This window comes from Pezoporus flaviventris, unplaced genomic scaffold (genome assembly GCF_033815535.1).
Source record: "Pezoporus flaviventris isolate CSIRO_AGI_PZ_B2104156 unplaced genomic scaffold, CSIRO_AGI_Pfla_v1 ptg000002l, whole genome shotgun sequence".
In the NCBI taxonomy this organism is placed as follows: Eukaryota; Metazoa; Chordata; class Aves; order Psittaciformes; family Psittacidae; genus Pezoporus; species Pezoporus flaviventris.
The window spans coordinates 42,968,504-42,991,231 of NW_026892550.1; the positions used below are offsets into that span (position 1 = coordinate 42,968,504).

At 43.3% G+C, this 22,728-nt stretch overlaps 1 protein-coding gene and 1 long non-coding RNA gene across 2 annotated transcripts in view; one reads left to right on the top strand and one right to left on the bottom strand.

Moving 5' to 3' along the window:
• Positions 1–22,728, bottom strand: part of LOC133281078 (uncharacterized) — a 61,991-nt gene that overhangs the window by 33,303 nt on the left and 5,960 nt on the right. The gene's annotated exons all lie outside the window — the stretch shown is intronic.
• Positions 628–4,523, top strand: SFRP2 (secreted frizzled related protein 2). Its single transcript, XM_061476193.1, has 3 exons — positions 628–1,321; positions 1,934–2,014; positions 3,461–4,523. Exons 1-3 carry the CDS (start codon positions 829–831, stop codon positions 3,763–3,765), a joined length of 879 nt encoding a protein of 292 aa, XP_061332177.1. The 5' UTR covers positions 628–828; the 3' UTR covers positions 3,766–4,523.

The window sequence follows — 22,728 nt, forward strand, 5'->3', positions numbered from 1 at the left end:
ACTCGGATCCTCCCGCTCGGGGAACCCCCCTTTTGGCGGTCGGGGGCCATCCAGGGGCTGTGGGGCCGGGGTCCACTGCAGCCCCCAGCTCCTCGTGGGGGCAGGAGGGCAGGAGGAGCCCTACCGGCAGACCCTGCCTAGCCGGGGGCGAGGAGAACCGGCAGCCCCCAGCCGCTGCCTGCGGCTCCAGCGCCTGGCCGAGCCCTGCCAGCATCGCGGGGAGGGGCAGAAGTGCCGGACACCCCCCGGGGGATGGGGCAGCAGCAGCTTCGCTCCCCGCTTGAGGAACCGCTGGCAGCGAAAGCACCGAACGTGGGCGGGGGGGGCGGAGGGGCGAGGGCGGTCCCGCCGCTCCTCAGTAACTGCGTTGGCGGCGGAGCTCACCTCCAGCTACCCCAGGCTGGAGCGGCCCCTCTCGCCCTGCTCGCCCCAGGATCTTCTCCGGCTTTCGTGGCTCTTTGTTCGCGGGGACCTCTCCCCCCTTCCCCGTGCTCGCACGGTAACGTTTCTCGCAAGGATTTCCTGCCAAAAGACAATCCCCCTGAGCTAAAGCAGACCGAGAAAGTAGTGACCAATCCTTTCTGGATGGCTGTCACCAGGCTCCTCCCAGCCCCCACTCCCCCTGCTATTTGCATACAAAAAAATCCAGAAAACTCCCGTTTGCCCCCACATCTCGCTCAGACCCTCAGTCCCCGTCTGGCAGCAGGAGCCCGAGCGGGGGACGCTGCCTGCGGCTGAGGGCAGCGGCGCGCCGCCCGCTCCGCGCCCCGCCACCCCGACCCCTTCGAGCCCCTCGCCAACCCCCCACCTCCTCCTCCGCGCCCCAAAATGCAGCGCCGCCTCTGCGCCCTGCTCCTTCTGGCGTCCCAGTGCATGGGCTCGGCCGCCGGGCTCTTCCCCTTCGGGGAGCCCGACTTCTCCTACAAGCGCTCCAACTGCAAGCCCATCCCCGCCCCGATGCTGCTGTGCCGGGGCATCGAGTACCAGAGCATGCGGCTGCCCAACCTGCTGGGGCATGAGACGGTACAGGAGGTGCTGGAGCAGGCCTCCACTTGGATCCCGCTGGTGCAGAAGCAATGCCACCCCGATACGAGGAAGTTCCTCTGCTCCCTCTTTGCCCCCGTCTGCATCGACGACCTGGACGAGATCATTCAGCCCTGCCACTCGCTCTGCGAGGAGGTGAAGGAGAGCTGCGCCCCTGTGATGTCTGCCTTCGGCTTCCCCTGGCCCGACATGCTGGACTGCAGTCGCTTCCCCAAGGACAACGACCTCTGCATCCCGCTGGCCAGCAGCGACCACATCCTCCCCGTCACCAGGGAAGGTAAGAGGAGCCGCTTCTGCCCTCATGAGCAGCCCCGGCGGCGGGGTCGTCCACCCCCCGGCTTTCCCTGGGGAGCGGAGGTCGTTCCTTCCCGTTACAGCACGCCCGGTGCTCCGGGATGGGGCGCCGCGGAGGGAGCCACAGGTCAGCCTCAGGGAGGCTTTCCCGAGGGGATGGGGAAAAACCTCAGGCACAGTCGGGGAACTGGTATCAGCCCGCACCCCACGGCCGCGGCCCGTCTCCGTGCCCAAAGCAAAGGTCCGGGCCGCTGGACTCTAGCCGCCCGGCTTCCAGAGGGGCAATCCCCATATGCGAAGGTCGCGGCGCTGGGCTGTTTTGTGTGCCCCTCTCTCTTTATCCTTTCCCCCGGATTAAAAAAGCCCCAAACAAAACCTCAATAACTTTTGGTTGAGGCGTGACCTGAAAAGCACACCGCGCCCCCGCCAGAGGGGCTGCAGCAAGGTAAGGCGCCTCTAAGTGTCCCCGAGCCGCGGGGAAAAGGCAGGGGCTGGTGTGGAGGGATGGGAGCCTGGTGTTTCCCGAAGGGCTCCCAACGCCACCTGCTGTTCCTTTCTCCCCGGACTTGACGGGGGCTGTCCCTTGCACTTCCAGCACCCAAGGTCTGCGACGCCTGCAAAAACAGAAATGAAGACGATAATGACATCGTGGAAAACCTCTGCAAAAACGACTTTGGTAAGTGGAAGCGGAACTCCCCTCGGTTGAAACTTGAGAGTTGAGGATCAGGTAGAACTCCCAGTGGAGTCAGAGATGTGCCTGGATAAAGGTAGGGCTTTGTCTTATCTGCAGATTAACCCATCTGACCATTGGGTCATGAAACATAGAATTCCACCTTGGAGTAGAAAGTGGTCCCTTTTATAGTCCTTTTCTGTTTGCTGTTTTGAAGTAGTGCTCCTTTATGTGGATGTTGCTGGCAAGCCAAGTAGAAAGTAAAATGGAAAAAAATAAAGAAAGGATCTTTCATCCAGACTATTGCCTGGGGAGAAGTAGAGCAAAGCTTCATTTAGACGTATGAGAAAAAGCCGCATGACCAATCTCACGTATCGCAAGAAAGACTCTCCCCACAGATTAAGAATGAAGCTCTATGTATCATTTGACAGAGAAGGTAATGCACAGACAATTGGGGATATAAACTTAATGGGAAGATCTGGGGTTAGAAGAGGACAAGAAAGCCCCTTCGACACAGACAACTGAACGGCACATTATCCGCACATTAGCATTTCAAGAGAAAAAGGGAATAAGGAGGGGAATCCTTTTATAATAGGTCAATGTTTATACCTGGAAACAGATTTGTAGTATAAATATCTGCAACAATTCAAAAGTCTTTCTTAAGAAAGAAAAACCAAAATCCAACAAAAAAACCCACCACCCCAAATCCGAAACCATGACTGTGGGACATAATTGCTAAAACAACCAATAGCTTTGGCCTGGCAAATTGCACTCAGATAAATCCTCCTAAAACTAAACATGCCCCACAGATTCTTACAGAGCCCTGTATCCCCCTCCTAGTTGTTTTACCAAATCAAATGCAGCTGTTGGACCAATTTGCCCTCCATGGGATCTATTCTTTCAAAAAAACAATGCATGTGAAATATTATTTCCTTACAGGTTTGCCTAAAATCCTGTCCAGCCTAATAAATTAAGTTTAGAAGTTTTCAGCTGCAGAAGAGATCAGGTTTCAGATTAGGTCTAGGTACTAGCCTCCCCACCTCCCTTTCAAACTCTAGTTTCAGGAAGACTGACCTCTTCCAGAAAAAAAAAAAAACAACAAAAACAACCAGAGTTCTGCTTAACATAGTGATCCTGCCTGCTCCTTGTTTGCAAACAGGAGAAAGGCTGGAGAAAATATTAATTTAGAAAGGAAGGAAAAAGAGGGGGAGGGGGTAGAGGAGAAAAGAAACTCAAAAAACCCCTCAGCCCTAAGGTTGATTCAAACTGAAATGACTTGCATGCCCTTTGTGGCTTTAGAAATGGAGCCACCTGCTGCCTCTTCTGTCAGCCCTGACAGTTTAATTAGCAATAGAGCACCTCCCTCCCCAGGTCCTCTTTATGTGCACTAATGGGAAAAAGCCTCTCAATCTCTCTCCCTCTTCCCGCTTCCCCCTCCTCTCGCTCTATTAGCCTTGAAGATAAAAGTGAAGGAGATTGCCTACATCAATGGGGATACCAAGATCACCCCCGAAACAAAGAGCAAAACCATCTACAAGCTGAATGGGCTGACGGAAAGGGATCTGAGGAAGATCGTGCTCTGGCTCAAAGGTGGCCTTCAGTGTACCTGCGATGAGATGAATGACATCAACGTCCCCTACTTGGTGATGGGGCAGAAGCAAGCTGGGGAACTGGTGATCACGTCTCTGAAACGGTGGCAGAAAGGGCAGCGGGCTTTCAAGCGGTTTTCCCGCAGCATCCGCAAACTGCAGTGTTAGTGGCTTTGGCTCTGGCTGCCTCCAGCCGCCTCTGTCCTGAGCTCTCTGGGCCTCCAGCACCTTCTTGCTTCGGCCCCTCTGAGCCTTGAGATGCCACGGGCATGAGACACGGTGACCGCTCTCCAAGGGGGGAGGGAGCCCCCCACTCCTGTACATAGGTTAAAATGTAATAAACAAAAAAATATCATGATGATTTTGGGGAAGCATTAAAGTATCTTGCTTAAAGCTTGGGTTATTTTATGGTTGCAAATGTGACTTTGGTCTGAGGTTCTTCCCTCTTCATTTTTTGGTAATGCTGGTTCATTTATGTTGCTGCTTCTCTGTATACATGCATGTTTGTTGTGCAAAAGTAGGAGATACAGAGAAAGACAGCCACACGTGTGACTGGCTTGTCACAGTGGGTACGACTCTTTCACTGAGATGAAATGGCTTGCCATCTATATTAACACTATAAAGGTCACATTACGACTCTTGCATGTGATACATAGGCACCAGTAAGAGTATATTAACCATTCTCACATTTTATTTTCCACAAGTCTGAGCCCTTCTCTCAGAAAAAATGTACAAGTTTTGGAGCTGGTTGATCTGAATGCAACTTTTTTTTATTCTTATTGTTTTGCAAATTAAACCATCTGTAGCCTAACTGTAATATACCTAGTGGTTAACCTGAAAGAGTTGTAAAATATTGCTTTAATTAACCTTGTAAATACTCCAGATAAATGTTATATTCTTGTACATAAACTTTACATCATAGATTACCCATTGTCTCAGTCTGCATTCGCTTTAATCTGGTTTGGGAGAGCTGGGGAAAACTGTCCAACTGGGTTTTGCCATGACAAAGCAAAATTTGGCCTTCCACCCAAGTGGCGAGTAGAGAAGCAAGAGGAAGTATCTAGTGCTGCAATCAGCAAAAACATAGTGGACCTCATTTCCCCAAAGATGAAACCACAAGATACAGGACTGGGGCTCAACCACCTTATTTTTACATGTGTCTGTTAAGCACTTTGAGATGAAGAGTTTTCTGTGGCTCCTTTGTTGGACAGCCAATGTTTTAATCTCATCTTCTCAGAAGACTCTGCTGACGTGGAATTGAAATAAGGCCACTTGCTTAAAAAACAAACCCATTTATCAATTTCTTACACTGGAAAAATACATATTAAGGAGTGTAAGAGTAGACAGAAAAAAAAAATCATTTGCAACTAGCAATTCATGTTTTGTGTGTGTGTATGTATACTCACTACTCTTACTGAAAGAAAATAAACCATACATAATAGTGTAACTGGAGGACTGTTTTTCAGCATTTTTCTTACAAATGTTCTTTTGATGAAGAGCATTACCTGAAAGAATTTTATTGTCCTAATCCTGAAAAACAGCCTTGCTTCCCAGTGCTGTCACACACAAAAAATTTCTCTCAGCTTCACTGAGAAGATGAGCAGTCCAACGTTCCCAAGGACAAAGTGCAATTGTAACCATTCACAGACGGAATACAAATCCAACACTAGATTTTTCTTTGAAGTAAAAAATAATGTTAATTTCATATATTTAATGCTGGGTTTTTTTTCACCATTAGGATAAAAAGCTAAAATCTAAAGATCCGTCCTGTCAAGTTTGTTTTAGTAAAATTAATTGTTTGCCCTCTCCCAGAGTCTTAATGTGCTCACTACACCTGGTACAAGCAATGGTAAGGCTCTGACCAAGCAAGATATCCTCACAAATGCCCTCAAAAGTATAACAATTAATACAACAAACAAAAAAAAGCAACAAACCACCAAAAAGAAAAGAAAAAAAAGCCCTATTGCAAACTGCCCAAATGTAATTCTTTTGTGAAACAGTATCTTTATTTAAAGGCCAATACACTGCTGAAATGGCATTAAAGCTGTTCTTCTGAATAGACCTGGCTTCCCAGGAAACAGATTTTGGGTCTTTTCATGCCCTGGTATAATTATTTTAATACCAGCACTATGACCATCATTTTACAGAGCCATCAGCATTCAGCTCTACCTGTCTCATTCAGTGTATAATGTAATACCTGTCCCTGAACAGCCTTGGGTTTAGAGGGAACAAACTCACAGATAAAGAGGAGCTGGCAGAAGATGAGCCTGCAAAAATGGGCTTGTGCTGCATGGTGGAGGAAAGCACTTCAAAGAGGCAATGCAGTTGTTGCAATGCAGTCTCTGGGGATAGAAAATAAACAGGCAGGAGTACTCAACTCGGCCTGCCTTACAGATATATGAAGTCCTCCTACAGCAACCATAAAATTATCTTAATTGGGCTGCCCTAGACAGCAGCAGTACTGATGGTGATGAGGACAGACAGGTCACAAGTTACTCACTCTGAGGTCATGCTAAGGCCAAGACTACATGACAGAGTTTTGCCAAATCACTTAAACCTATAAAGACACATTACCTATGACCAACATTGCTCTGCCTCAGAAAAAAACAACTCCTCTTCCTCCATCACAAAATAAACACCATTACACCAGCAAAATCCTGTTCCTGTCAAGACAAATTCAGGAAAAGAAGAATAAACTAGATTGGCAAACATTCAGTTTTACTAATATAATCAGTGTCCTGGATTAAGAGCATCCTGCCGTACAGCATACCCCTACTGACAAAGCCTTCTGCATGTGGCCCTGGGCTGAACCACTAGGACTATCCACCTTCAGGGTGAATTGGCAAAGGCAGGATTACCTTTCAGGTAAGCAGGATTTAGCAAATATGAAGAGTAATGGGACTCATGTTTTCCCAGCTAACAGTGCTGTATTAAAAGACTGGTCATATTCACCTCACCAAGGAGAGGGAGTGTCAGTGGTTGTTACACTATCTGTTTCCGAAGGTGTATAAGGCAGACATTGAAAACTATTCATCTGAAAATCAGGATTTTAAAGTCACAGCCTGAGGAAACTTCATCTCTCACATGCTGGTAAAGAAGTAAACACATACATTTTTCACATTTTTACCCTTACTCTTACTTGCTCAACAATAACTGAAAATCTTCAGCTGTGCCAGGCAAACAGTGAACCAAACACATAACGAAAAATGGTCAAAGCCTGTTACTTTTGATCATTGTGCCACATACACTTCAGAGTAACTTTATTACCTGGTATGGTATGGTTCAGTTGCAGCAATTTATTTATTTATTTGGTTTGCAGTTGATGAAAAAAAGCAACCACTGTTGCATTTTTCAGACACTTTTTGTCTTCTCCTAATTGAAACAACATTGTTAGGCAGCCAATTATGTAGCTCCCATTGTATTTGCTTTCATAAAAACTATAAAAGCAGTTGACTAGAATGGATTAGTTTAAGAACAATAATAATGATACTTGACATTTATACAGAAGTTTCCATTTAAGTTTCTCAGACTGCCTTCACAAAAATAGGCATTAATATCCCTCTTTTGTAGATCAAGAAAATGAGGCACAGTGAAGTGAAATAATTCATTCAAAACCACCCAGCAAGTCCTTTACAGTCATGAAAAGCAGCATATTTTTTGTCTCCGAGTTTTATGCTCTAATCACTAGGCCACATGTCGTGGTTTAACCCCAGCTGGCAACTAAATACCATGCAGCCACTCACTCATCCCCTGGAGTGTGGGATGAGGAGGAGAACCAGAAAAAAAGGTAAAACCTGCAGGTTGAGGTAAGAGCAGTTTAATAGTTTAAATAAAGTAAAATTTTATAGTAATAAAATACTATTATTATTATTATTAATAATAATAGGAAAAAGGGAAGTAATAAACCCCAAGAAATACAAGTGGTGCATAATACAATCGCTCATCACCTGCCAACCAATACCCATCCTGACCCAAACAGCAATCTGCTCTTCCGGGTAACTCCCTCTTGTTTCTATACCAAGTATGATGTGCTGTGGTATGGAATACCCCTTTGCCTAATTTGGGTCAGGTGTCCTGTCTCTGCTCCCTCCTGACTCCTTGTTCTGGCAGAACATGAGAGACTGAAAAGTCCTCAATCAGGGTAAACTACTTAGCAACAAGTAAAACATCAGTGTGTTATCAGTATTGTTCTCAGACTAAAGCCAAAACACAGCACCATACAGCTGCTAGGAAGAAAACTGACTTTATCACAGTCAAAACCAGGACAGCGTCGCAATTAGAGTTGTGTATAATCAAAGCAGCACTTAGATTTTAATTTGAAAGCAAAGCAGCAACCAAGGCTCCCTCCAACTTCTTCCCTATGAATGTGTAAAAAAAAAATGCCCAAATTCAAACTTAAAATTCATCAGCAATATTCCTCACAGCCTTTTCCTTTCTTCTTTATTTATCATTCTCTCTATCCTTTAATTACTTCTTAATCCTTTCTTTTCTCCCTCACTTCTCATTCATTTCAGACACTCACAGAGAAGCCACTCAGCTTTTCTCAGCCCTCTCACAAGACACTTTCACCCTCACTATGGTTTATTAAAGAATTCATGCAGTATAACGACACACAAGCCACAAAAATCCTAATGACCAGCTGAAGACGTAAAAAGATCCGTGCAGGAAATTCAGCAAGACGCATTTAAATTTACTTAATGATTTTCTGTGAGGACAGGATGGTGGTTAGATGCCACAAGGAACACCGCAGACACATGCTGGTTGCCCCAGGCACGGCCACTACTCTTTTTCTGCAGCAGGAGAATGTAAAGAATATAGTGAGCATGAGGAACACACAGATAAAGTACACTTCCCCTTGCATGGCCTTGTCTCCCGCACATCTCAGCCCCATTGTAACAACCCTGTCTCCCTCCACTGGGGCCATGGTGCACCTCTGTCAGCCTTCTTCCAGATGTCTTACTACCCCTCTTCAGCCATCAAGGGCATCAGCCAAGAGAAGAACCATTGTGCCTCGAGAACAGACTACCTCATCATCTCCTGGGTACCTTCTGGGGCATGAGCAACCCCTGTGAAGTTTGCAGGGCAGCTCCTTTCTTACTGCTTCTGTGGCTTGCTGCCAACCTCACCAAACCCACCAGTCCTATAAGACCTCACATTATGTCCGCAGTTGGCAATGCCAGGGGAAGTGCGATGGATTGATTGCTATTAGAGCAGTAGGCTGCCCAACCTTCCTTAGGTTGGGCAGCCCAGGCTTTTGTTACTGGAGCCAGAAGTTCTTATTTCTAGGCCTCAGAGACATTCCTGTAAGATTTATCTAGAAGCTGCTTTCTTATCAGCAGATGTAGGTTCTGTACAGCCTGAGTATCTGATGAAACAACCACAGGAATGGATCTTATTTGCCTCTGTACAAAGAGAAGAGTGCAAGATATTCACAGTACAGGAATCCAAGACCCCAGGCTGTCTTACAAACATAAATTAGCCCATGATATATCCCGTTGGGGTGAGTGTAATAGGGTAACATTTTCCAAATGCATCAACCCCCTTCAGGGTGAGCCATGGGCTCCTAAATCACCCAGATGCCTTGGAAAATATTAGCCGCTATCCCCCTCTGGAGTTAAAGCCAGTTGGCCGAGGTCAGCCAGCAAGCCTGTCACCCAGCCAGGAGGAACACCTCAGCAATCAGCCAGCCAGGTCATCGCTCTCACGACTGATCAAAATAGCCAACCAAGGCAAAAAGCTGCGTCGCCAAGCAGCTGATGGAGCAAACTTCAAAACCAATTACTGCACACACAGAGAAGCTGTCCGGCAAGGAAGAGCAGCACGAGTCAGGAGGTATGCTCAGTGTCTTACAGAACAGACGCAAAAAAGAGCATATAGGCCTTCTAAGACTCACAATAAGGTGATACTATTAATGCAGCCCTTTCAAAACCCAGATGCTGCGGATCATCTTTTTTAGTCTGCAAAGGTGATGATAAAATAATTGAGAATTTTCTGTTTGCACAAAGCAGATTATCAAAACTAGCAACCCCCAGATTTAGGAGTGATATGAAAAGGTAGCAGAAATGCTAATTTAAGCATGCTTTCAGATTTCCAGGTCTTTGTTTTCAGAGCTTAACCCTGGCAGTCTTTATTAGGTATTAAACTTTCCATATGGATCCACTATAGAAAGACAATTTAAGAGTTTTCCATTGATACCTGCCTTTATCAGGCAAGAGATAACTAATCCTTTCCTGCAATTTCCCTGCATTGTTCCTTTGCTTCAAATCCCTAACATTGTCTAATTGTCTTTTTTGTTATGTGAATCTCCATCCATGCACAATAGTGAACCCTGGCTGGTTACACACTGAGACAGGTGCCTTAGTGGCTGGAGGTCTCACATCATTAGGCGCACACAGAGCTATTAATCATTTCAGTTTACTCTGAGGCACAAACCTGAATTAAGCTGGGCCACTTTCCTAAGCAAAATAATAGCTTAATTGTAAAAGCTAAGGCAAAAAAGCTTTGAGAGGCAGTTTCAGAAACTAGAGCAACCCCCTCACCCCCCAAACAATCAGGCAAGACAAGAAAATGCACCATCATTTAAAAATTAGGAGTTTTAATACATTTTTTTTCAACAAGAGAAGGAAATAATTTTGAAGACAACATTATAGCCTCACACAGCTTTTCCTTTAGATGCTGCGTTCGTCAATATGGGAAAACATTGCAGTACTCTCATTTACATTCTGTGATTTGTAGCACTGCAATCATTCCTGTGATAAGAATGGTGGGTTTTTTTTCACACAATACGGATTTTTAAATAGGGTTTTCAAAGGACTCTATGAAGCTAAAGCATCATCTCAATTTTCAAAGTATTATTACCTTTTGATTTTTAAGTAAGTTATAAAAAGAAAGAAAAATAAGATGTTAGAAGCAATGTATTCAGAATCCTGTTAGATTTTTTACAGGTTTACAGGTGTTTATCTGCTGCTTGAGGTGCCCACATATATTTAAAATTTGGCTGCAGCACATGTATGTTTAGAGAGTTTAATGTACTTGGCACCCAAGGATTTTGGAAATGGAATCTAGACTATTTAAATATTAGCAAGTAGTGTAAATATTAACAGATATCATAATCTGTCCCACATGCATGAAAGGTTAAAATTGCCTTAACCTTTTTGTTTCATCATTGGACTAGAATATGTGATTTACTGGGAGAGCACAAATAAGATGCCCCTCCTTTCCCACAGAAACAAACTTCATACCTTCATAAGGTATCTCTGGAATTCTAAAGCTCGCTCTACCTTAATGAGGAAACAATGCATAAAAATCAGCTCATCAATCCAGAACTAAACTTCAGAAGTCTTAGTGGAAGGATTAGTATCCTTCGCAACTTGTACTGCTACATTAAGTAAGTGAATAAGAAAAGGCATTTATAAAACACTACTTTCTACAACACAGTGTAACAGGAAACTACATTAACTGTTAAGATTTGCCTTGCAACTAACTAGCACATAGCAAGGAGTAATATAAAAATCAGCAATATAGGGTACATGCAAAACTTAAAAGGACCACTGGAGACATCTAGAACATGGATTGCAATACAGCAGATCTATGCTAGTAGTGTCATAACCTAACTTTGGGTGAATTTCACCTAGCAATAACTACAATAAACTTGTACATATTGTATCTAAATGTGAGCTGCCCCATAGAGGCTCCATTTTCTGTATAATACCACCCCCACCCCACCCCCTACCCCCTGAGCTGTGTGCTCCCACCACCTTCTTCAATCACAGAGGGCAGACAGTGCATTAATCCAGCTCTTTTACTCAACCCTAAATGAGCCCTGAATCATAGAATCATAGGGTGGTTTGGATTGGAAGGGACCTCAAAGCTCATCTGGTTCCAAACCCATGCCATGGGCAGGGACACCTTCCATTAGACCAGGTTGCCCAAAGCCCCGTCCAGCCTGGCCTTGAACACTGCCAGGGATGGAGCAGTCACAGCTTCTCTGGGCAATCTGTGCCAGGGCCTCATCACCCTGACAGTAAAGAACTGCTTCCTTATACCTAATCTTGATCTGACCTCTTTCAATTTAAAGCCACTTGACCTTGTCCTGTCACTATGTACCCTTGGAAAAAGAATGAAAACAACTGAGTACAATGAGTGATTTGTGGTGAGTTCAGCATCTGAGCAGAAGACCTTCCCAGCCCATGGCTGCATCATCTGACGCATGGGGAGCAGGTGATGCAGGTGCCAGGTAGGTCACACAAAGAACATCCTAAAAATGGGCTCTCAGCCCAGATATTTGCAAATAAACAAGTATATTACAGCAGGCTGAGTCTCAGTTTGCTGCTATGGCTTTCCCAGGACTGAGGGAAGTTTGCAAGGACTATTAAGGAGCTTCCAGTATAAACTTTTCTTGATTTAGCTTGTCCCTGCAGCACATGAAAGGATCCCCTAGGGACATATCCCTCGGGGTATAGGAGGGTAGGAGCAAGGGCTGGGGTGCTGCTCCAGCCCTTTGAGCTCCCACAGGGCAGGAAAGCAACCGGCTGGATCCCTTCAGATGGCAGGCTAACGACCATCCACAGGGCAAGGCTCAGCACACTTGTATCTCAGATATGAAAAATACACCTTTTCTGCACCACACTAATCTTGGTAAGGCTCTGCACCTGAGGCCCAGGCTTGCTGCATTTGCAAACTGGGCTCTCCTCCTGCTTGCCTGTCTGCCACACTCATTCTATCTTTGATCCTCTCAAGGAGAAAAAGGATCTAGAAGAGCTTGTGGAAAACTTTGCACACAGCAGCACTCGAAAAAGAGATAAGAAGAAGGTGCTGGTGAATACTGTAATGGCATAATCTACTTCAGTGAGAGAGTCTCATCTGGCTGATGCATTCCATTTCTGATACACTACTGAAAGGGTGGTGTATAAACAGGGATTTAAAAGGAAAAGAGAACAAGATTTGCCAGGGAATCTGGTACCAACACACATTCTAGGAAGACTTTATGAAGCGTGAAATGATGGCCTAGAGCTGGTCCCAGGGAAATCAATGGTAAAATTCCAGATACATTAACAGAAGCAGAGTAAATCCAGTATCGACCACTTTTGAAGCATCTGACTGTTAACAGTGAGAGTATTTCTTTTCTAAATGTCATGCTATGTATAAGTTAAGGACACCAAGAATTCAAAAGAGCCACACCTGCTCAAGCTCCAGTTAGAAGAGAATCATTTTGAATGGATTTAATGGAGCCCTACTGAAGTCACTGCTCTAAAATAGTATTAATACAAGTGACTAAGTCTGAATAAGATGTGAACTTATATGTAAATGGAGTAGCAGAAGCTATCTGGAAGAAAAAACAGCAACCCTGATTGTCACTGGTTCAGCACATAAACAGGCAGACAAGTGACTGTGGTCAGGATGAAGTCATTCTCACCATATAGCATCAGGCAACTGGCTGAGCACAAAGCTGCCTGAGGTTCAGTGGAGTCAGCCTGGTGACATGTGGAGCAGATGCTGAAAGTCTGACAGCAGGAAATGTTGGAAGCACTTGTCATCAGGAGGTGGCAGGAAGCTTATGTCAGCTGGAAAAGAGCTGGATGCTTCTTGCTAGGGCAGCAGAGAAGTTTTTGACAGATAAAAGTGTTGGTGAGCCACGACAGAGATAAGAGTGCAGATCCCTGGGAAGGCAGAGGAGGGCTGGTTCTTCAAGTTTATCTTTAGAGATAGGGATACAACAGGTCACAGCCAACCCCCAGTTTGGGGCAGAGGCTTGCATAGTTCTCAAAATCATCTGCCGGTAGCTTAACCCCAGAAGGGAATTGTTAGTTTGACATTTCATGCTCATTCTCAGTGTTATGGTATAAATGCTACAGCTAGCAGGGAGGTTGCAGATGAGGAAGAAAGCAAGGGGTGGGGAGAAGAAAATGCTCATCTTTGATTAGATTCCCTAAACTTGACCTTGAGAATATGAATGACAAAAGTTTACATACACTTAGGTCTGTGCCTGGCAAAACACCTTCTTTTTGTATTTTTCTTTCCTCTGGAGGCATTCAGAATAAAGCACCAAAGACCCGCATATGTGCCTTTGAGTAAATCTTAGTTGGTCCTGAAAAACAAAAATAGAGGGGAGAAAATATCCAAGAGGTTCCCAGGTGAGATTGGTAAAATATAAGTATGTTAAAGAACAGGAAGGAAACCTGAAGACTATGAAAAATACATAGTCCTCAGAAAGACAGAAATAAGACCTTGTTAGTAGCTAGTACCACAGATAAAGACACTAGAAAAAAAAATATAGAAAGCCTTTTTCAAGTTTTGTGGTTTTTTTTTTAATAAACTTTCCCAAAAGTACAATATTGCTCAGAGATTTTCCAGAGCAAGAGCTTCTTCAGAAAGTGTTATAAAAGTTACAGTATTGATAGCAATTTCAGATACATGGAAAACCCAAGGTCTTTATCAGTTCTCACACTATGGTATGTTCTTTTAACTAAGTACAGCTGGCTGAGCTTTATTTCACTAAATGGCTTATTGGTTTGGGTGACTCTAATAAATTGGGGAAATTCACCTAGTGCTGTTTCTTTTGTATTTCCAAGGTGGTGAGTGGACATTTCTCAAATGAAATATTCCAGGTTTGGCAGCAGACTAGCACAGTCACAGGCATTATCTATACTCACTGATGCGCACTCAAATAGATACATGAGACAAGATGGCAAACACTTGTCTAGGCTGTGGGAGATCCAGGTTTAAATCTGTCCTATCTTCTTGCCCATGTCCCAGTTCAAATCAAGATGGGGAGTATGCCAGGTGTTCCACTCTCAACTTGGTTACTGAAGCTCTTCCAAATTATAAAAAATCATAGACTAAATTGGATAAAGAATAAGCTTATGCCTGATAACTGGTTACTCGCTTTGCAAATCAGCAGGAGTAGATGGGTCAGAGCCTATCTCTGATCCTTATCCTCTCTCTTGCCCTTGTAGATGTGTGCCATGGCCCTATGTCAGACTTGTAAACAAAGAAACCTTACTCACAGCACAAGAAACCTTACTCACAAGTTCTAATTTTGCTTGCTTGATCCATTGGGGTTATTTTTTAATCCAGGCATCCTAGGAAAGAAAGACAGCTCCATCCCAGAATGCTTCATTTCCAGTGTTAAAACTTTCATCTGGATGTTAGGTGAACCTTACTAAAAGCTTGAATCAGTTTGGTGTCTTGAATGTAAGTTGTTAACGTCCCAGGTAAATGGCCCTACTCACTCAAGCAGTAGATAAAACGGGAGAGCTGGGACTACTTCCCTCTCATGTTTATGATCCAATCATTTGCTTTTATTAAATGTACCTGAAAACCAAATGAAACAGTTTGCCAGGTGTTAAAAAATGTTTCTATAACCTCAAATCAATCCTTGCTTCTGTGCAGACAATTCTAAAGAAATGGAGTTTCCATTCAGTCCATAACTTTTTTTTTTTTCAGTTCAGCTGCCAAAATACTTTAAACCCACCAACTATTTGCACAGCCCTATAAATTAGGTTTACTAAAGGAAACAATTAGCAAGCTTGTAGCCTACAGGAATTTCAATTGGTGCTGCTACAGTGCATTGTTTAAGTAATTAGAAAATGATTCCAACTATTATAGGTATTTGCAACACAAATGCAGAGCACATAGATGCTGTCCTATTAATAATGGGAGCTATAAAAAGATTGAAAAGCTAGTCTGCAGAGGAGGTCACATGCTTATTAGTCTAACCAGTATATGCTTTTCATTGTCACTGAATAGCAATATTAAAATAAAATAGGACTGTGCAAGGAAATGTGCTCCTGCACTGCTAAATTAGCGAGAAATGAAAAGTTACAGATGTGTCACTTACTCCATTTGAGTTTAAACAGATAAGCATCTTGATAAAGACATGAATATAATCATTAGCGAAGTGAAGGTGTACCACCAGGCTAGAATTCTGTATGAGACGCTGAGCAGAGCTATAAAATCAGCAGCAAGATGTCATGAAACCAAAATGAGTTTCCAAATGAGGGTCTCTTTCCAAATGGAAATAGCTTCAATCATAAATGTTGATCTTGTGGAAACTAATTTAAAGGGAAAACTCAGTAGAGATGCTCAAACCACAATTTAATACACTCTACAATCCTCAAATGCAATTAATCTGCTTAAGACGGTAATACTTTCAAGTAATAATTTGCAGCCTTAAGAAATTCTGCACCTCAGATTTAGCTATTAAGCTTTCGAGATGGGCTAGCAGCCAGATGTTTATAAACTCTTTTCAGGTTACAATTTAGTTACGGTTACAGGGTTAGACAATGTACTCTCATTTAGCCCTTCAACTGACTAGCTTAACCATTATTTGCCACTACACTAGGCATATGCACCCTGCTGGCTGCTACTGTCCAATGCCAAGTCATCTATTTCCCTGCTACTGCTAGGCTGAGGCTGCTCCATTCATCCCCTAGACAGCCTCCTTTCAGGGGAGCATTACAGGCTCAACAGACCTCTTTGTTGGAGCTCTATTTACACCACCATTTTTTTGTTACTCAGATTGTGAAAGGAAACAACAGGAGATGGAGAGGAGACGGACTGCTAACACACTGGACTAGAAGTCATCAACCTCGGTTCTTTGAAGTGATGTGCACAGTAAACATGGAAACTATTCCGATATGTGAAATAACCTGGTGGTCTAAGTGCAGTTCCAATAGACGTGTGGATCTATATCTACAAAAAGTCAGCATCATAATCAACAATAACTGGCAACCTTCCCGTCATTTACAAAGAATTGCAGTGTAATTATTCACCCGGCTACCATTGATTATAATGGGATTTGGCTGTACAAATCCCCATGTAAGTCTTTGAAAATTTGGGAGCTTTGCTGCAGTCGCTGCTCAGAGGTGCAAACCACATTCAGCTGGAATGTGCTCCCTTCTCAATACAGCTAAAATACAGCAGCAAGTACTGTGAGCCTTTGACTCGACCGCTGCTGTCTCAGAGCTGTTGTGAGACAGAAATGCACCTCCCTGCAGCAGGACAGCACAATGACACAGGAGTGCTGGAGCGCACACTGAACTTTGAAGACGTGTTTAATTCCCTTTGACTTCAGCAAGACTAAAGCACGCACACGACTGCTTTGTGGCATGGATTTCGGCATGTGACCCAGGACATAAGGCATATGGCAGTGGTCCAGAGGCCTCGCAGTGGCTTCAGTTGTCAGATTTTAGCTGGGGAGCCTACTTTGCATACACACCATGCTGCTCAGCAGCTGCCTCCCCAGCACACCACGGGCTGGCGTGCTCCTTGCCCACACCACAAAGGCTTTTGCAGGCAAATCGCATCGCTCCCATGATTCACCCTGTCGGCTTCAGTGGGAGCAACACTCTGAATTTCAGTGAGCAATAGCAAGACCAGGGCTTTACACGATGAGGTGAAAGACACAGTATGTTGAACCACAAGCTGAGCAGGCATAAAGGGATTGGGTTCGGTGAGCTCTGCACCATTCAGATAGGCTTCCTACACCAGATAGCAACTCCAGCAACAGAACATGTGTATTGCTCACCTCTTTGCTATGCTTTGGCTGGACTACATCTGTTATCCCCCAGCCATCTTATCTTCTTTACTTAGTACAGCACGCTGTCACCCAACTTCAGCTTTCTCTGCAGTTCTCAGCTATACTGCTCCTTTCTGAGCTTCCCTGAAAGGCAGCTCCACATTACTTCAGTTATTAAATTTTAAGCTTGCAAATGCATAGCATCCTGCTCCCATGCCCATGCTGCCCATCGGCCTTTCCACCACTTGCCCACTCTCTGATACTATTTATCCTCTGCAATAGGATGCATTAGAAAGCGATGCCCTAGACAACATAAGCACTACTGGAGGCAAAAGTCATGCTGCTTCTGTATGAGAACTATACAATGGGAGAGATGGCAGAGCGAGTGCTGTTCTGTAAGACAGGTCTGCATATGGTGCCTTTACCAGAACGGCACCACCAGTCTCAAAACGTTTTACTGGTGACCATATTCTGGGATCCTGGGATGATAGAGACCTCACTGCTTTCATTTTATGAAATGCACATTTTTAATTTTTTCAGAAAAGAAAAAAGAGAACCCTAATAGCTAAAATTTAAAAGTGATTAAGAGGAATTGTATTGTTATTGTTGAAAACTTTCTATTCCTAAACCAGTCACACCACTGGGGGAACAATGAGTTTTCTTTATTTAAAGTAGAGAGGATTTCTTCACTAACTTTTGCAGATATGAGGAGAAGCACATTTTCATGTCCTGTTTTATGGCAGATTAACTTACTATTTCTCCCTTGCCTGGTGTGCTTTGCTGCTTTTTAAGAGCACCTCCTTCACAAAATAAAAATGTTCTTCTTTTATCTGACGATAACCAGAGGCTGGACATAAAATAGACAATGCACAGAGCATAGCGTGAGCATGCATATTTCAGTGCATAGAAATTTGCACATTTAATTTTAACCAGTGCAAATGACAATTAAAAGCAATAGCCTTTTAACTTTTGCAAGAGGTCCCATTTTTTGCATTTTACAGGGTAGTTACAAAACCAAAATTTTATTGCCTGTGTCAGGGAACAATTTTCAGTGATTTAAGCTTACAGTGAAACTAGCTGATGTCCATCTTGCTTTATCCCCACTGCTTTATTCTTTGATCATAAATATATCCAATGAATAATTTTATGTTACTTTATTTTCTTGGTGAATTTTGTGCACCATGAGAGAGAGAAAGAAGTATGGCAGTTAGTATTATTTTCCTAATGGGTTCTCCTTTCCAGTAAAGTACAGTACTGTAGTTATCACATTGAGAATTTGCCAAAATTATCTGACAGACCTGCTCTGGAGATTCTGCAATTCAGACATTCCCACAAAAGTTCAAGGAGAAAAAAGAAAACCCATTATTTTTTGCTTCCCAGGAGCCCCAGAATCCAGCCTAGTCAGCCAGAAAGCATGTTCCCTTGTAAGGCCAAAGCAAGCCTTTGAAGCCTATCAAGTTTATGAAAACACAGATGAACATAGTAAGGCAGTCTTCTGGGGGGAGATCAAGGAATAAAATTTAAAGTGTTTGTTATGTTCTGTTGAATGGTGGGGTAAAGCCAACAACTGACAAGGCTGCTTGGTCATCAAGAGATTGAGATGGAAAAACAGCCCCCCAGATGTTAATTGCCTGTGTCATTTAAATTGCTGTGATTAGGTTTACACTATCTTACACAGCTCCTTGCCTTTGATTAGATTTCTGCCAAGAGCTCTGAGACTCTTCTTTGATAAGTGTTATAAAGGTACAGTATGTGTGTTCTGAACATGAGAACTATTAGTTTATCCAGAAACAGTCCTCTATGCCCTAGTCTCATTTTGGCTGCTTAGCCCTATTTACTGAAACACCGAAGAAAGAAGTGGCAAAGGTAGGATAACAACATGTACAAATTTTGCCTTGAATAATCCTGCTTGTCAGAGGTAAATGGTCTTTAGCCTTCTGACTTTCAAATAAAGAAATCTGCTGCTGTTTTATATACAAATATAAAACTACTACTTTTATAACAAACATTCAGTGACTTCGGCTTATTGTGAAGGTTTTGATAAATATTCTGGGTTAAATGGCAAGGATGGAAGCCCTACAATGAGACTGCATAACATTATGACATGCAACCCACTGTATAATTTTGTTTTCACTTTTTAACCACTTCTACATCGAAATTCCAGCACAGATAGGCTACTATTTGAAGAAAATGTGTCATTATCGGTATGTGTTGGGGAGGAAAAACAACGACAGCAAAAATCAGTATTTTGTACAAGTTCTTCACTTTAATAGTTGGAATGAAGTATTCTAATGGAATATGATGAAATACTACCAAATGGTCTGCTGTCTTTGAAATAAAACCCATTTTAGCTGTAAGGCCCAGTAGGCTTCCTTTTAACTGGTCCCTAGCTTGCTACAGAGCCAAAATGTTACCATGTACAATGTCGAGAAAAGTGGGCTCTAAGCTATCCCAGGAGTATTTCCAGTTTTATTGCATAGTAACAACAGAAATCAGGTCCAATTAGCAAGATATGAATGTATTTTCAGAATCTGCAAGTTCTGTCACTTGCTAGCTGGTAAACAAATCATGCAGTGTGAATTGAAATTCATCCCTAAGCTATATAATGTAATTGTTGAAATTTAATTCAGATGTAATGAGATTAGAGTTTGCAGATGTGTAGTCAAGTGTTTTTGTAAAGGTACATTACCATAAATTTCAACTACAAAAGCAAGTCTCCATTTACAATATTTGCTGACTGAGACTAGACTGTCAACAGTTACCTGACTCTGCAAAACTGAAGTGAATACTTGTTTTTTGCTTCTTGGTTATGGGTGGGGTTTTTTTCCATTATTCACTCAGTTTGGTCTTCATGACCTCCAAAGATCAGGAGCCACTTGCCTCATACTTTTTCTGACAGAAACAGCAAATGGAGCTGGGAAAGCAGAGAATGGCAGCTGGGCATCCAGATGCGTTTGAAGTTTCTGCTAGGTGCAGCTGTATCTCTTGGTACTTTACATCTTAGAATCATAGAATAGTGAGGGTTGGAAAGGACCTTAAGACCATCAAGTTCCAACCCCCCTGACATGGGTAGGACACCTCACACTAAACCATGCCACCCAAGGCTCTGTCCAACCTGGCCTTGAACACCACCAGGGATGGAGCATTCACAGCCTCCTTGGGCAACCCATTTCAAGTCTTCTCAAAGTGTTCATCTTTCCCAAGTGAATGGTGACTTTCATTCGCTGTTTCTCCCTTAGACAGGTACAGAGTGCCACACAGTTAATTAAGGCAGGTGGTGAAACTGCAGCATAACCCTCAATATACAGAGCAAAATGCAAGGACACATCACCCACAGGGCTAAGATGAATATGGCAAAACCAGATATGAAGTGGCACCTTGCCACCTCAAGTTATAGTATTGGCAACCACCACAACCAAACATGAACATTTCAACTGAAAAATAGCAAACATTCATAAAAGTTGGGAAAATTTATACCCTTGAGTTTTAGACTTCTTATAAACATTTTAAAGACTTATTTACAGAATTGGCAGACTTTGAAGGAAAACCAAAAACTAAACACTGTCTCTAATAATCTTTTCTGATGGAACCCAGTTTGGAACCAGAAGTACTACCTTTAGACTTCATTGTATACTCTTTAAGTCCCCTTTTTTAGCCTTTTTTGTGTGAGCTATACCGCAGGCTATATGGTGTAACTGTACAGCTGCCTAATTAGAGCAGCCGAAAGATCAGACCTGGACCTTTTTGATTAAATCTGAGGGACATTTTGATTAAACCTCAGCTCGCTAATTTTGTTGCAGTGATTTTGTCTCCATGTACAGAGGAAAAAAAAAACAACCCAGAATTCACTGGCACAGGAGATGCAGAGAGGCAGCAAAATATCTATCTGTGGAGATATTAATGACTCAGCTGGACTCAGCCCTGATCAATCTGATGTCCTTCACTCCGTTTTGCACTGAGAGGTTCCTCCTGACAACTGCCAAGCTCCCTTCTGGCTGAAGTTACACTATAACTGTGGGTATGTAGAGTATGCGGTGGTCCCCATTGGTCAGTCACCCTAAGGGAATTTGTTAGCAGCATCCATTGTACATCGCAGCCATTGAAATTGTGTGGCCACCACCCTCAGCATAGCTGCAAGATTCTAAGCAGCTTCCAGACAAAAGGGGCAGAGAGAACTTGTTAACATGTCCAGCGACCCACAGGATGGAAGGGGTAGTGAGGGTTAAGAGAAGAAAACCCATCTGGCTGTGTTTGCCGTGAAGTTATAATACTTGTTTTGAATGCGTTTCAGGAAAACGATTTACTATCAACAGAGGAACAATGGAAGTAAGTTAATTTACATATAGCTTGCAAATATTTTCTTAAATGAATTGTACATTTATAGCGACACCAGAAACCTTTAACATTTTGTTCACATAAGTGTATTTAGTAAAGAATTTTCTTTTCTTGAGAAGATTTACTGTAACTTTTTATTCTGTCAGTTTAATTGGCTCCTCAGCAAAACAAAATACGGAACAGCTTTACAGCAATCATTACGGAGATTGCTGTTAAGTACATTGTTTTCCTTTCGGTACAATAAATATAACACTTCCTGCCCTTGAAAATCTAATTAAAAAAATGGTCCTTTAACCATCTTTTAAGTGCCTGCTTCGGGGGGAGCAGGAAGTGTGAGGAGAAGAAAAGCTTATTATGTCATTGTTACCGTCTCCCCTTTCCTTAGAATGCACATTAAGTATGCTATCTCCAGCTATAGTTTTGCTCCCATAAGGGGGCACCCTTGATTGCGGCCTCAGGGACATAAGGTGCATCACACTGGCGAGCTGCTTCAAAATGCTTAACACAAGCACACTGCCAGCAAAGATGTGATGCTCTATGGTACTTGCATAAAGCTGGGAAGATGTTTGGCACTGGTATTGGCCCCCACTTTGGTGCTATGGCATTTGAGTGTACTGTCCATCAGGTAGCCATTTCTTTTTAAAAGGATAAAAGTGTGGCTGCTCTTGCACTTTTGCTTCTGAAGAAGGGATAGGGAAGAACCACGTATTTTAAACTTATACCTAGATTTCTGCAAAGTCGAAAGTTTTAATTGGATTCAAATTTTGGCTAACACGGGATAGCAAGCAATAGTAGCAAAGAATGGCTTCGGGCTTTTGTGTAGTTCCTTGCTCAAATCTGGATCCCAAGTGATTTAACACTGACTGCGTCCAAACAGAGTAGCTGATGCCCATCAGCCACAGGGACACAGAGTCTTGATCTGTGAATCAGCCAGGGCAGGTGTCAATCAGAGCATGCTGCAGCAGCCTTCCAGCCCATGAGAATGGTGTTTCTCTGCACAGGGTCCAGAGCATAGAAGGGGAGGAGAGACAGTGCATGTATGTCTCGTTAGCTTCGTTTCAGAGAGCAGTTGGGCTGGACACAGTGCATACACAGAACTAGAAGCCAGGAGGTGCTGTTGAGTTCTGAAATGAAGTCCCAGAAAGCTCCAGGTAAGGAAAAACTGACATCCAGGTTAATTTGAGTTAAGTTCAGATGAAGATCAAGATTCTTACTACAAGAGTGTGAGGCTCCAATCTAACACAGAAGCTCACTCAGCTTTAGTTATGAAGGAGGTT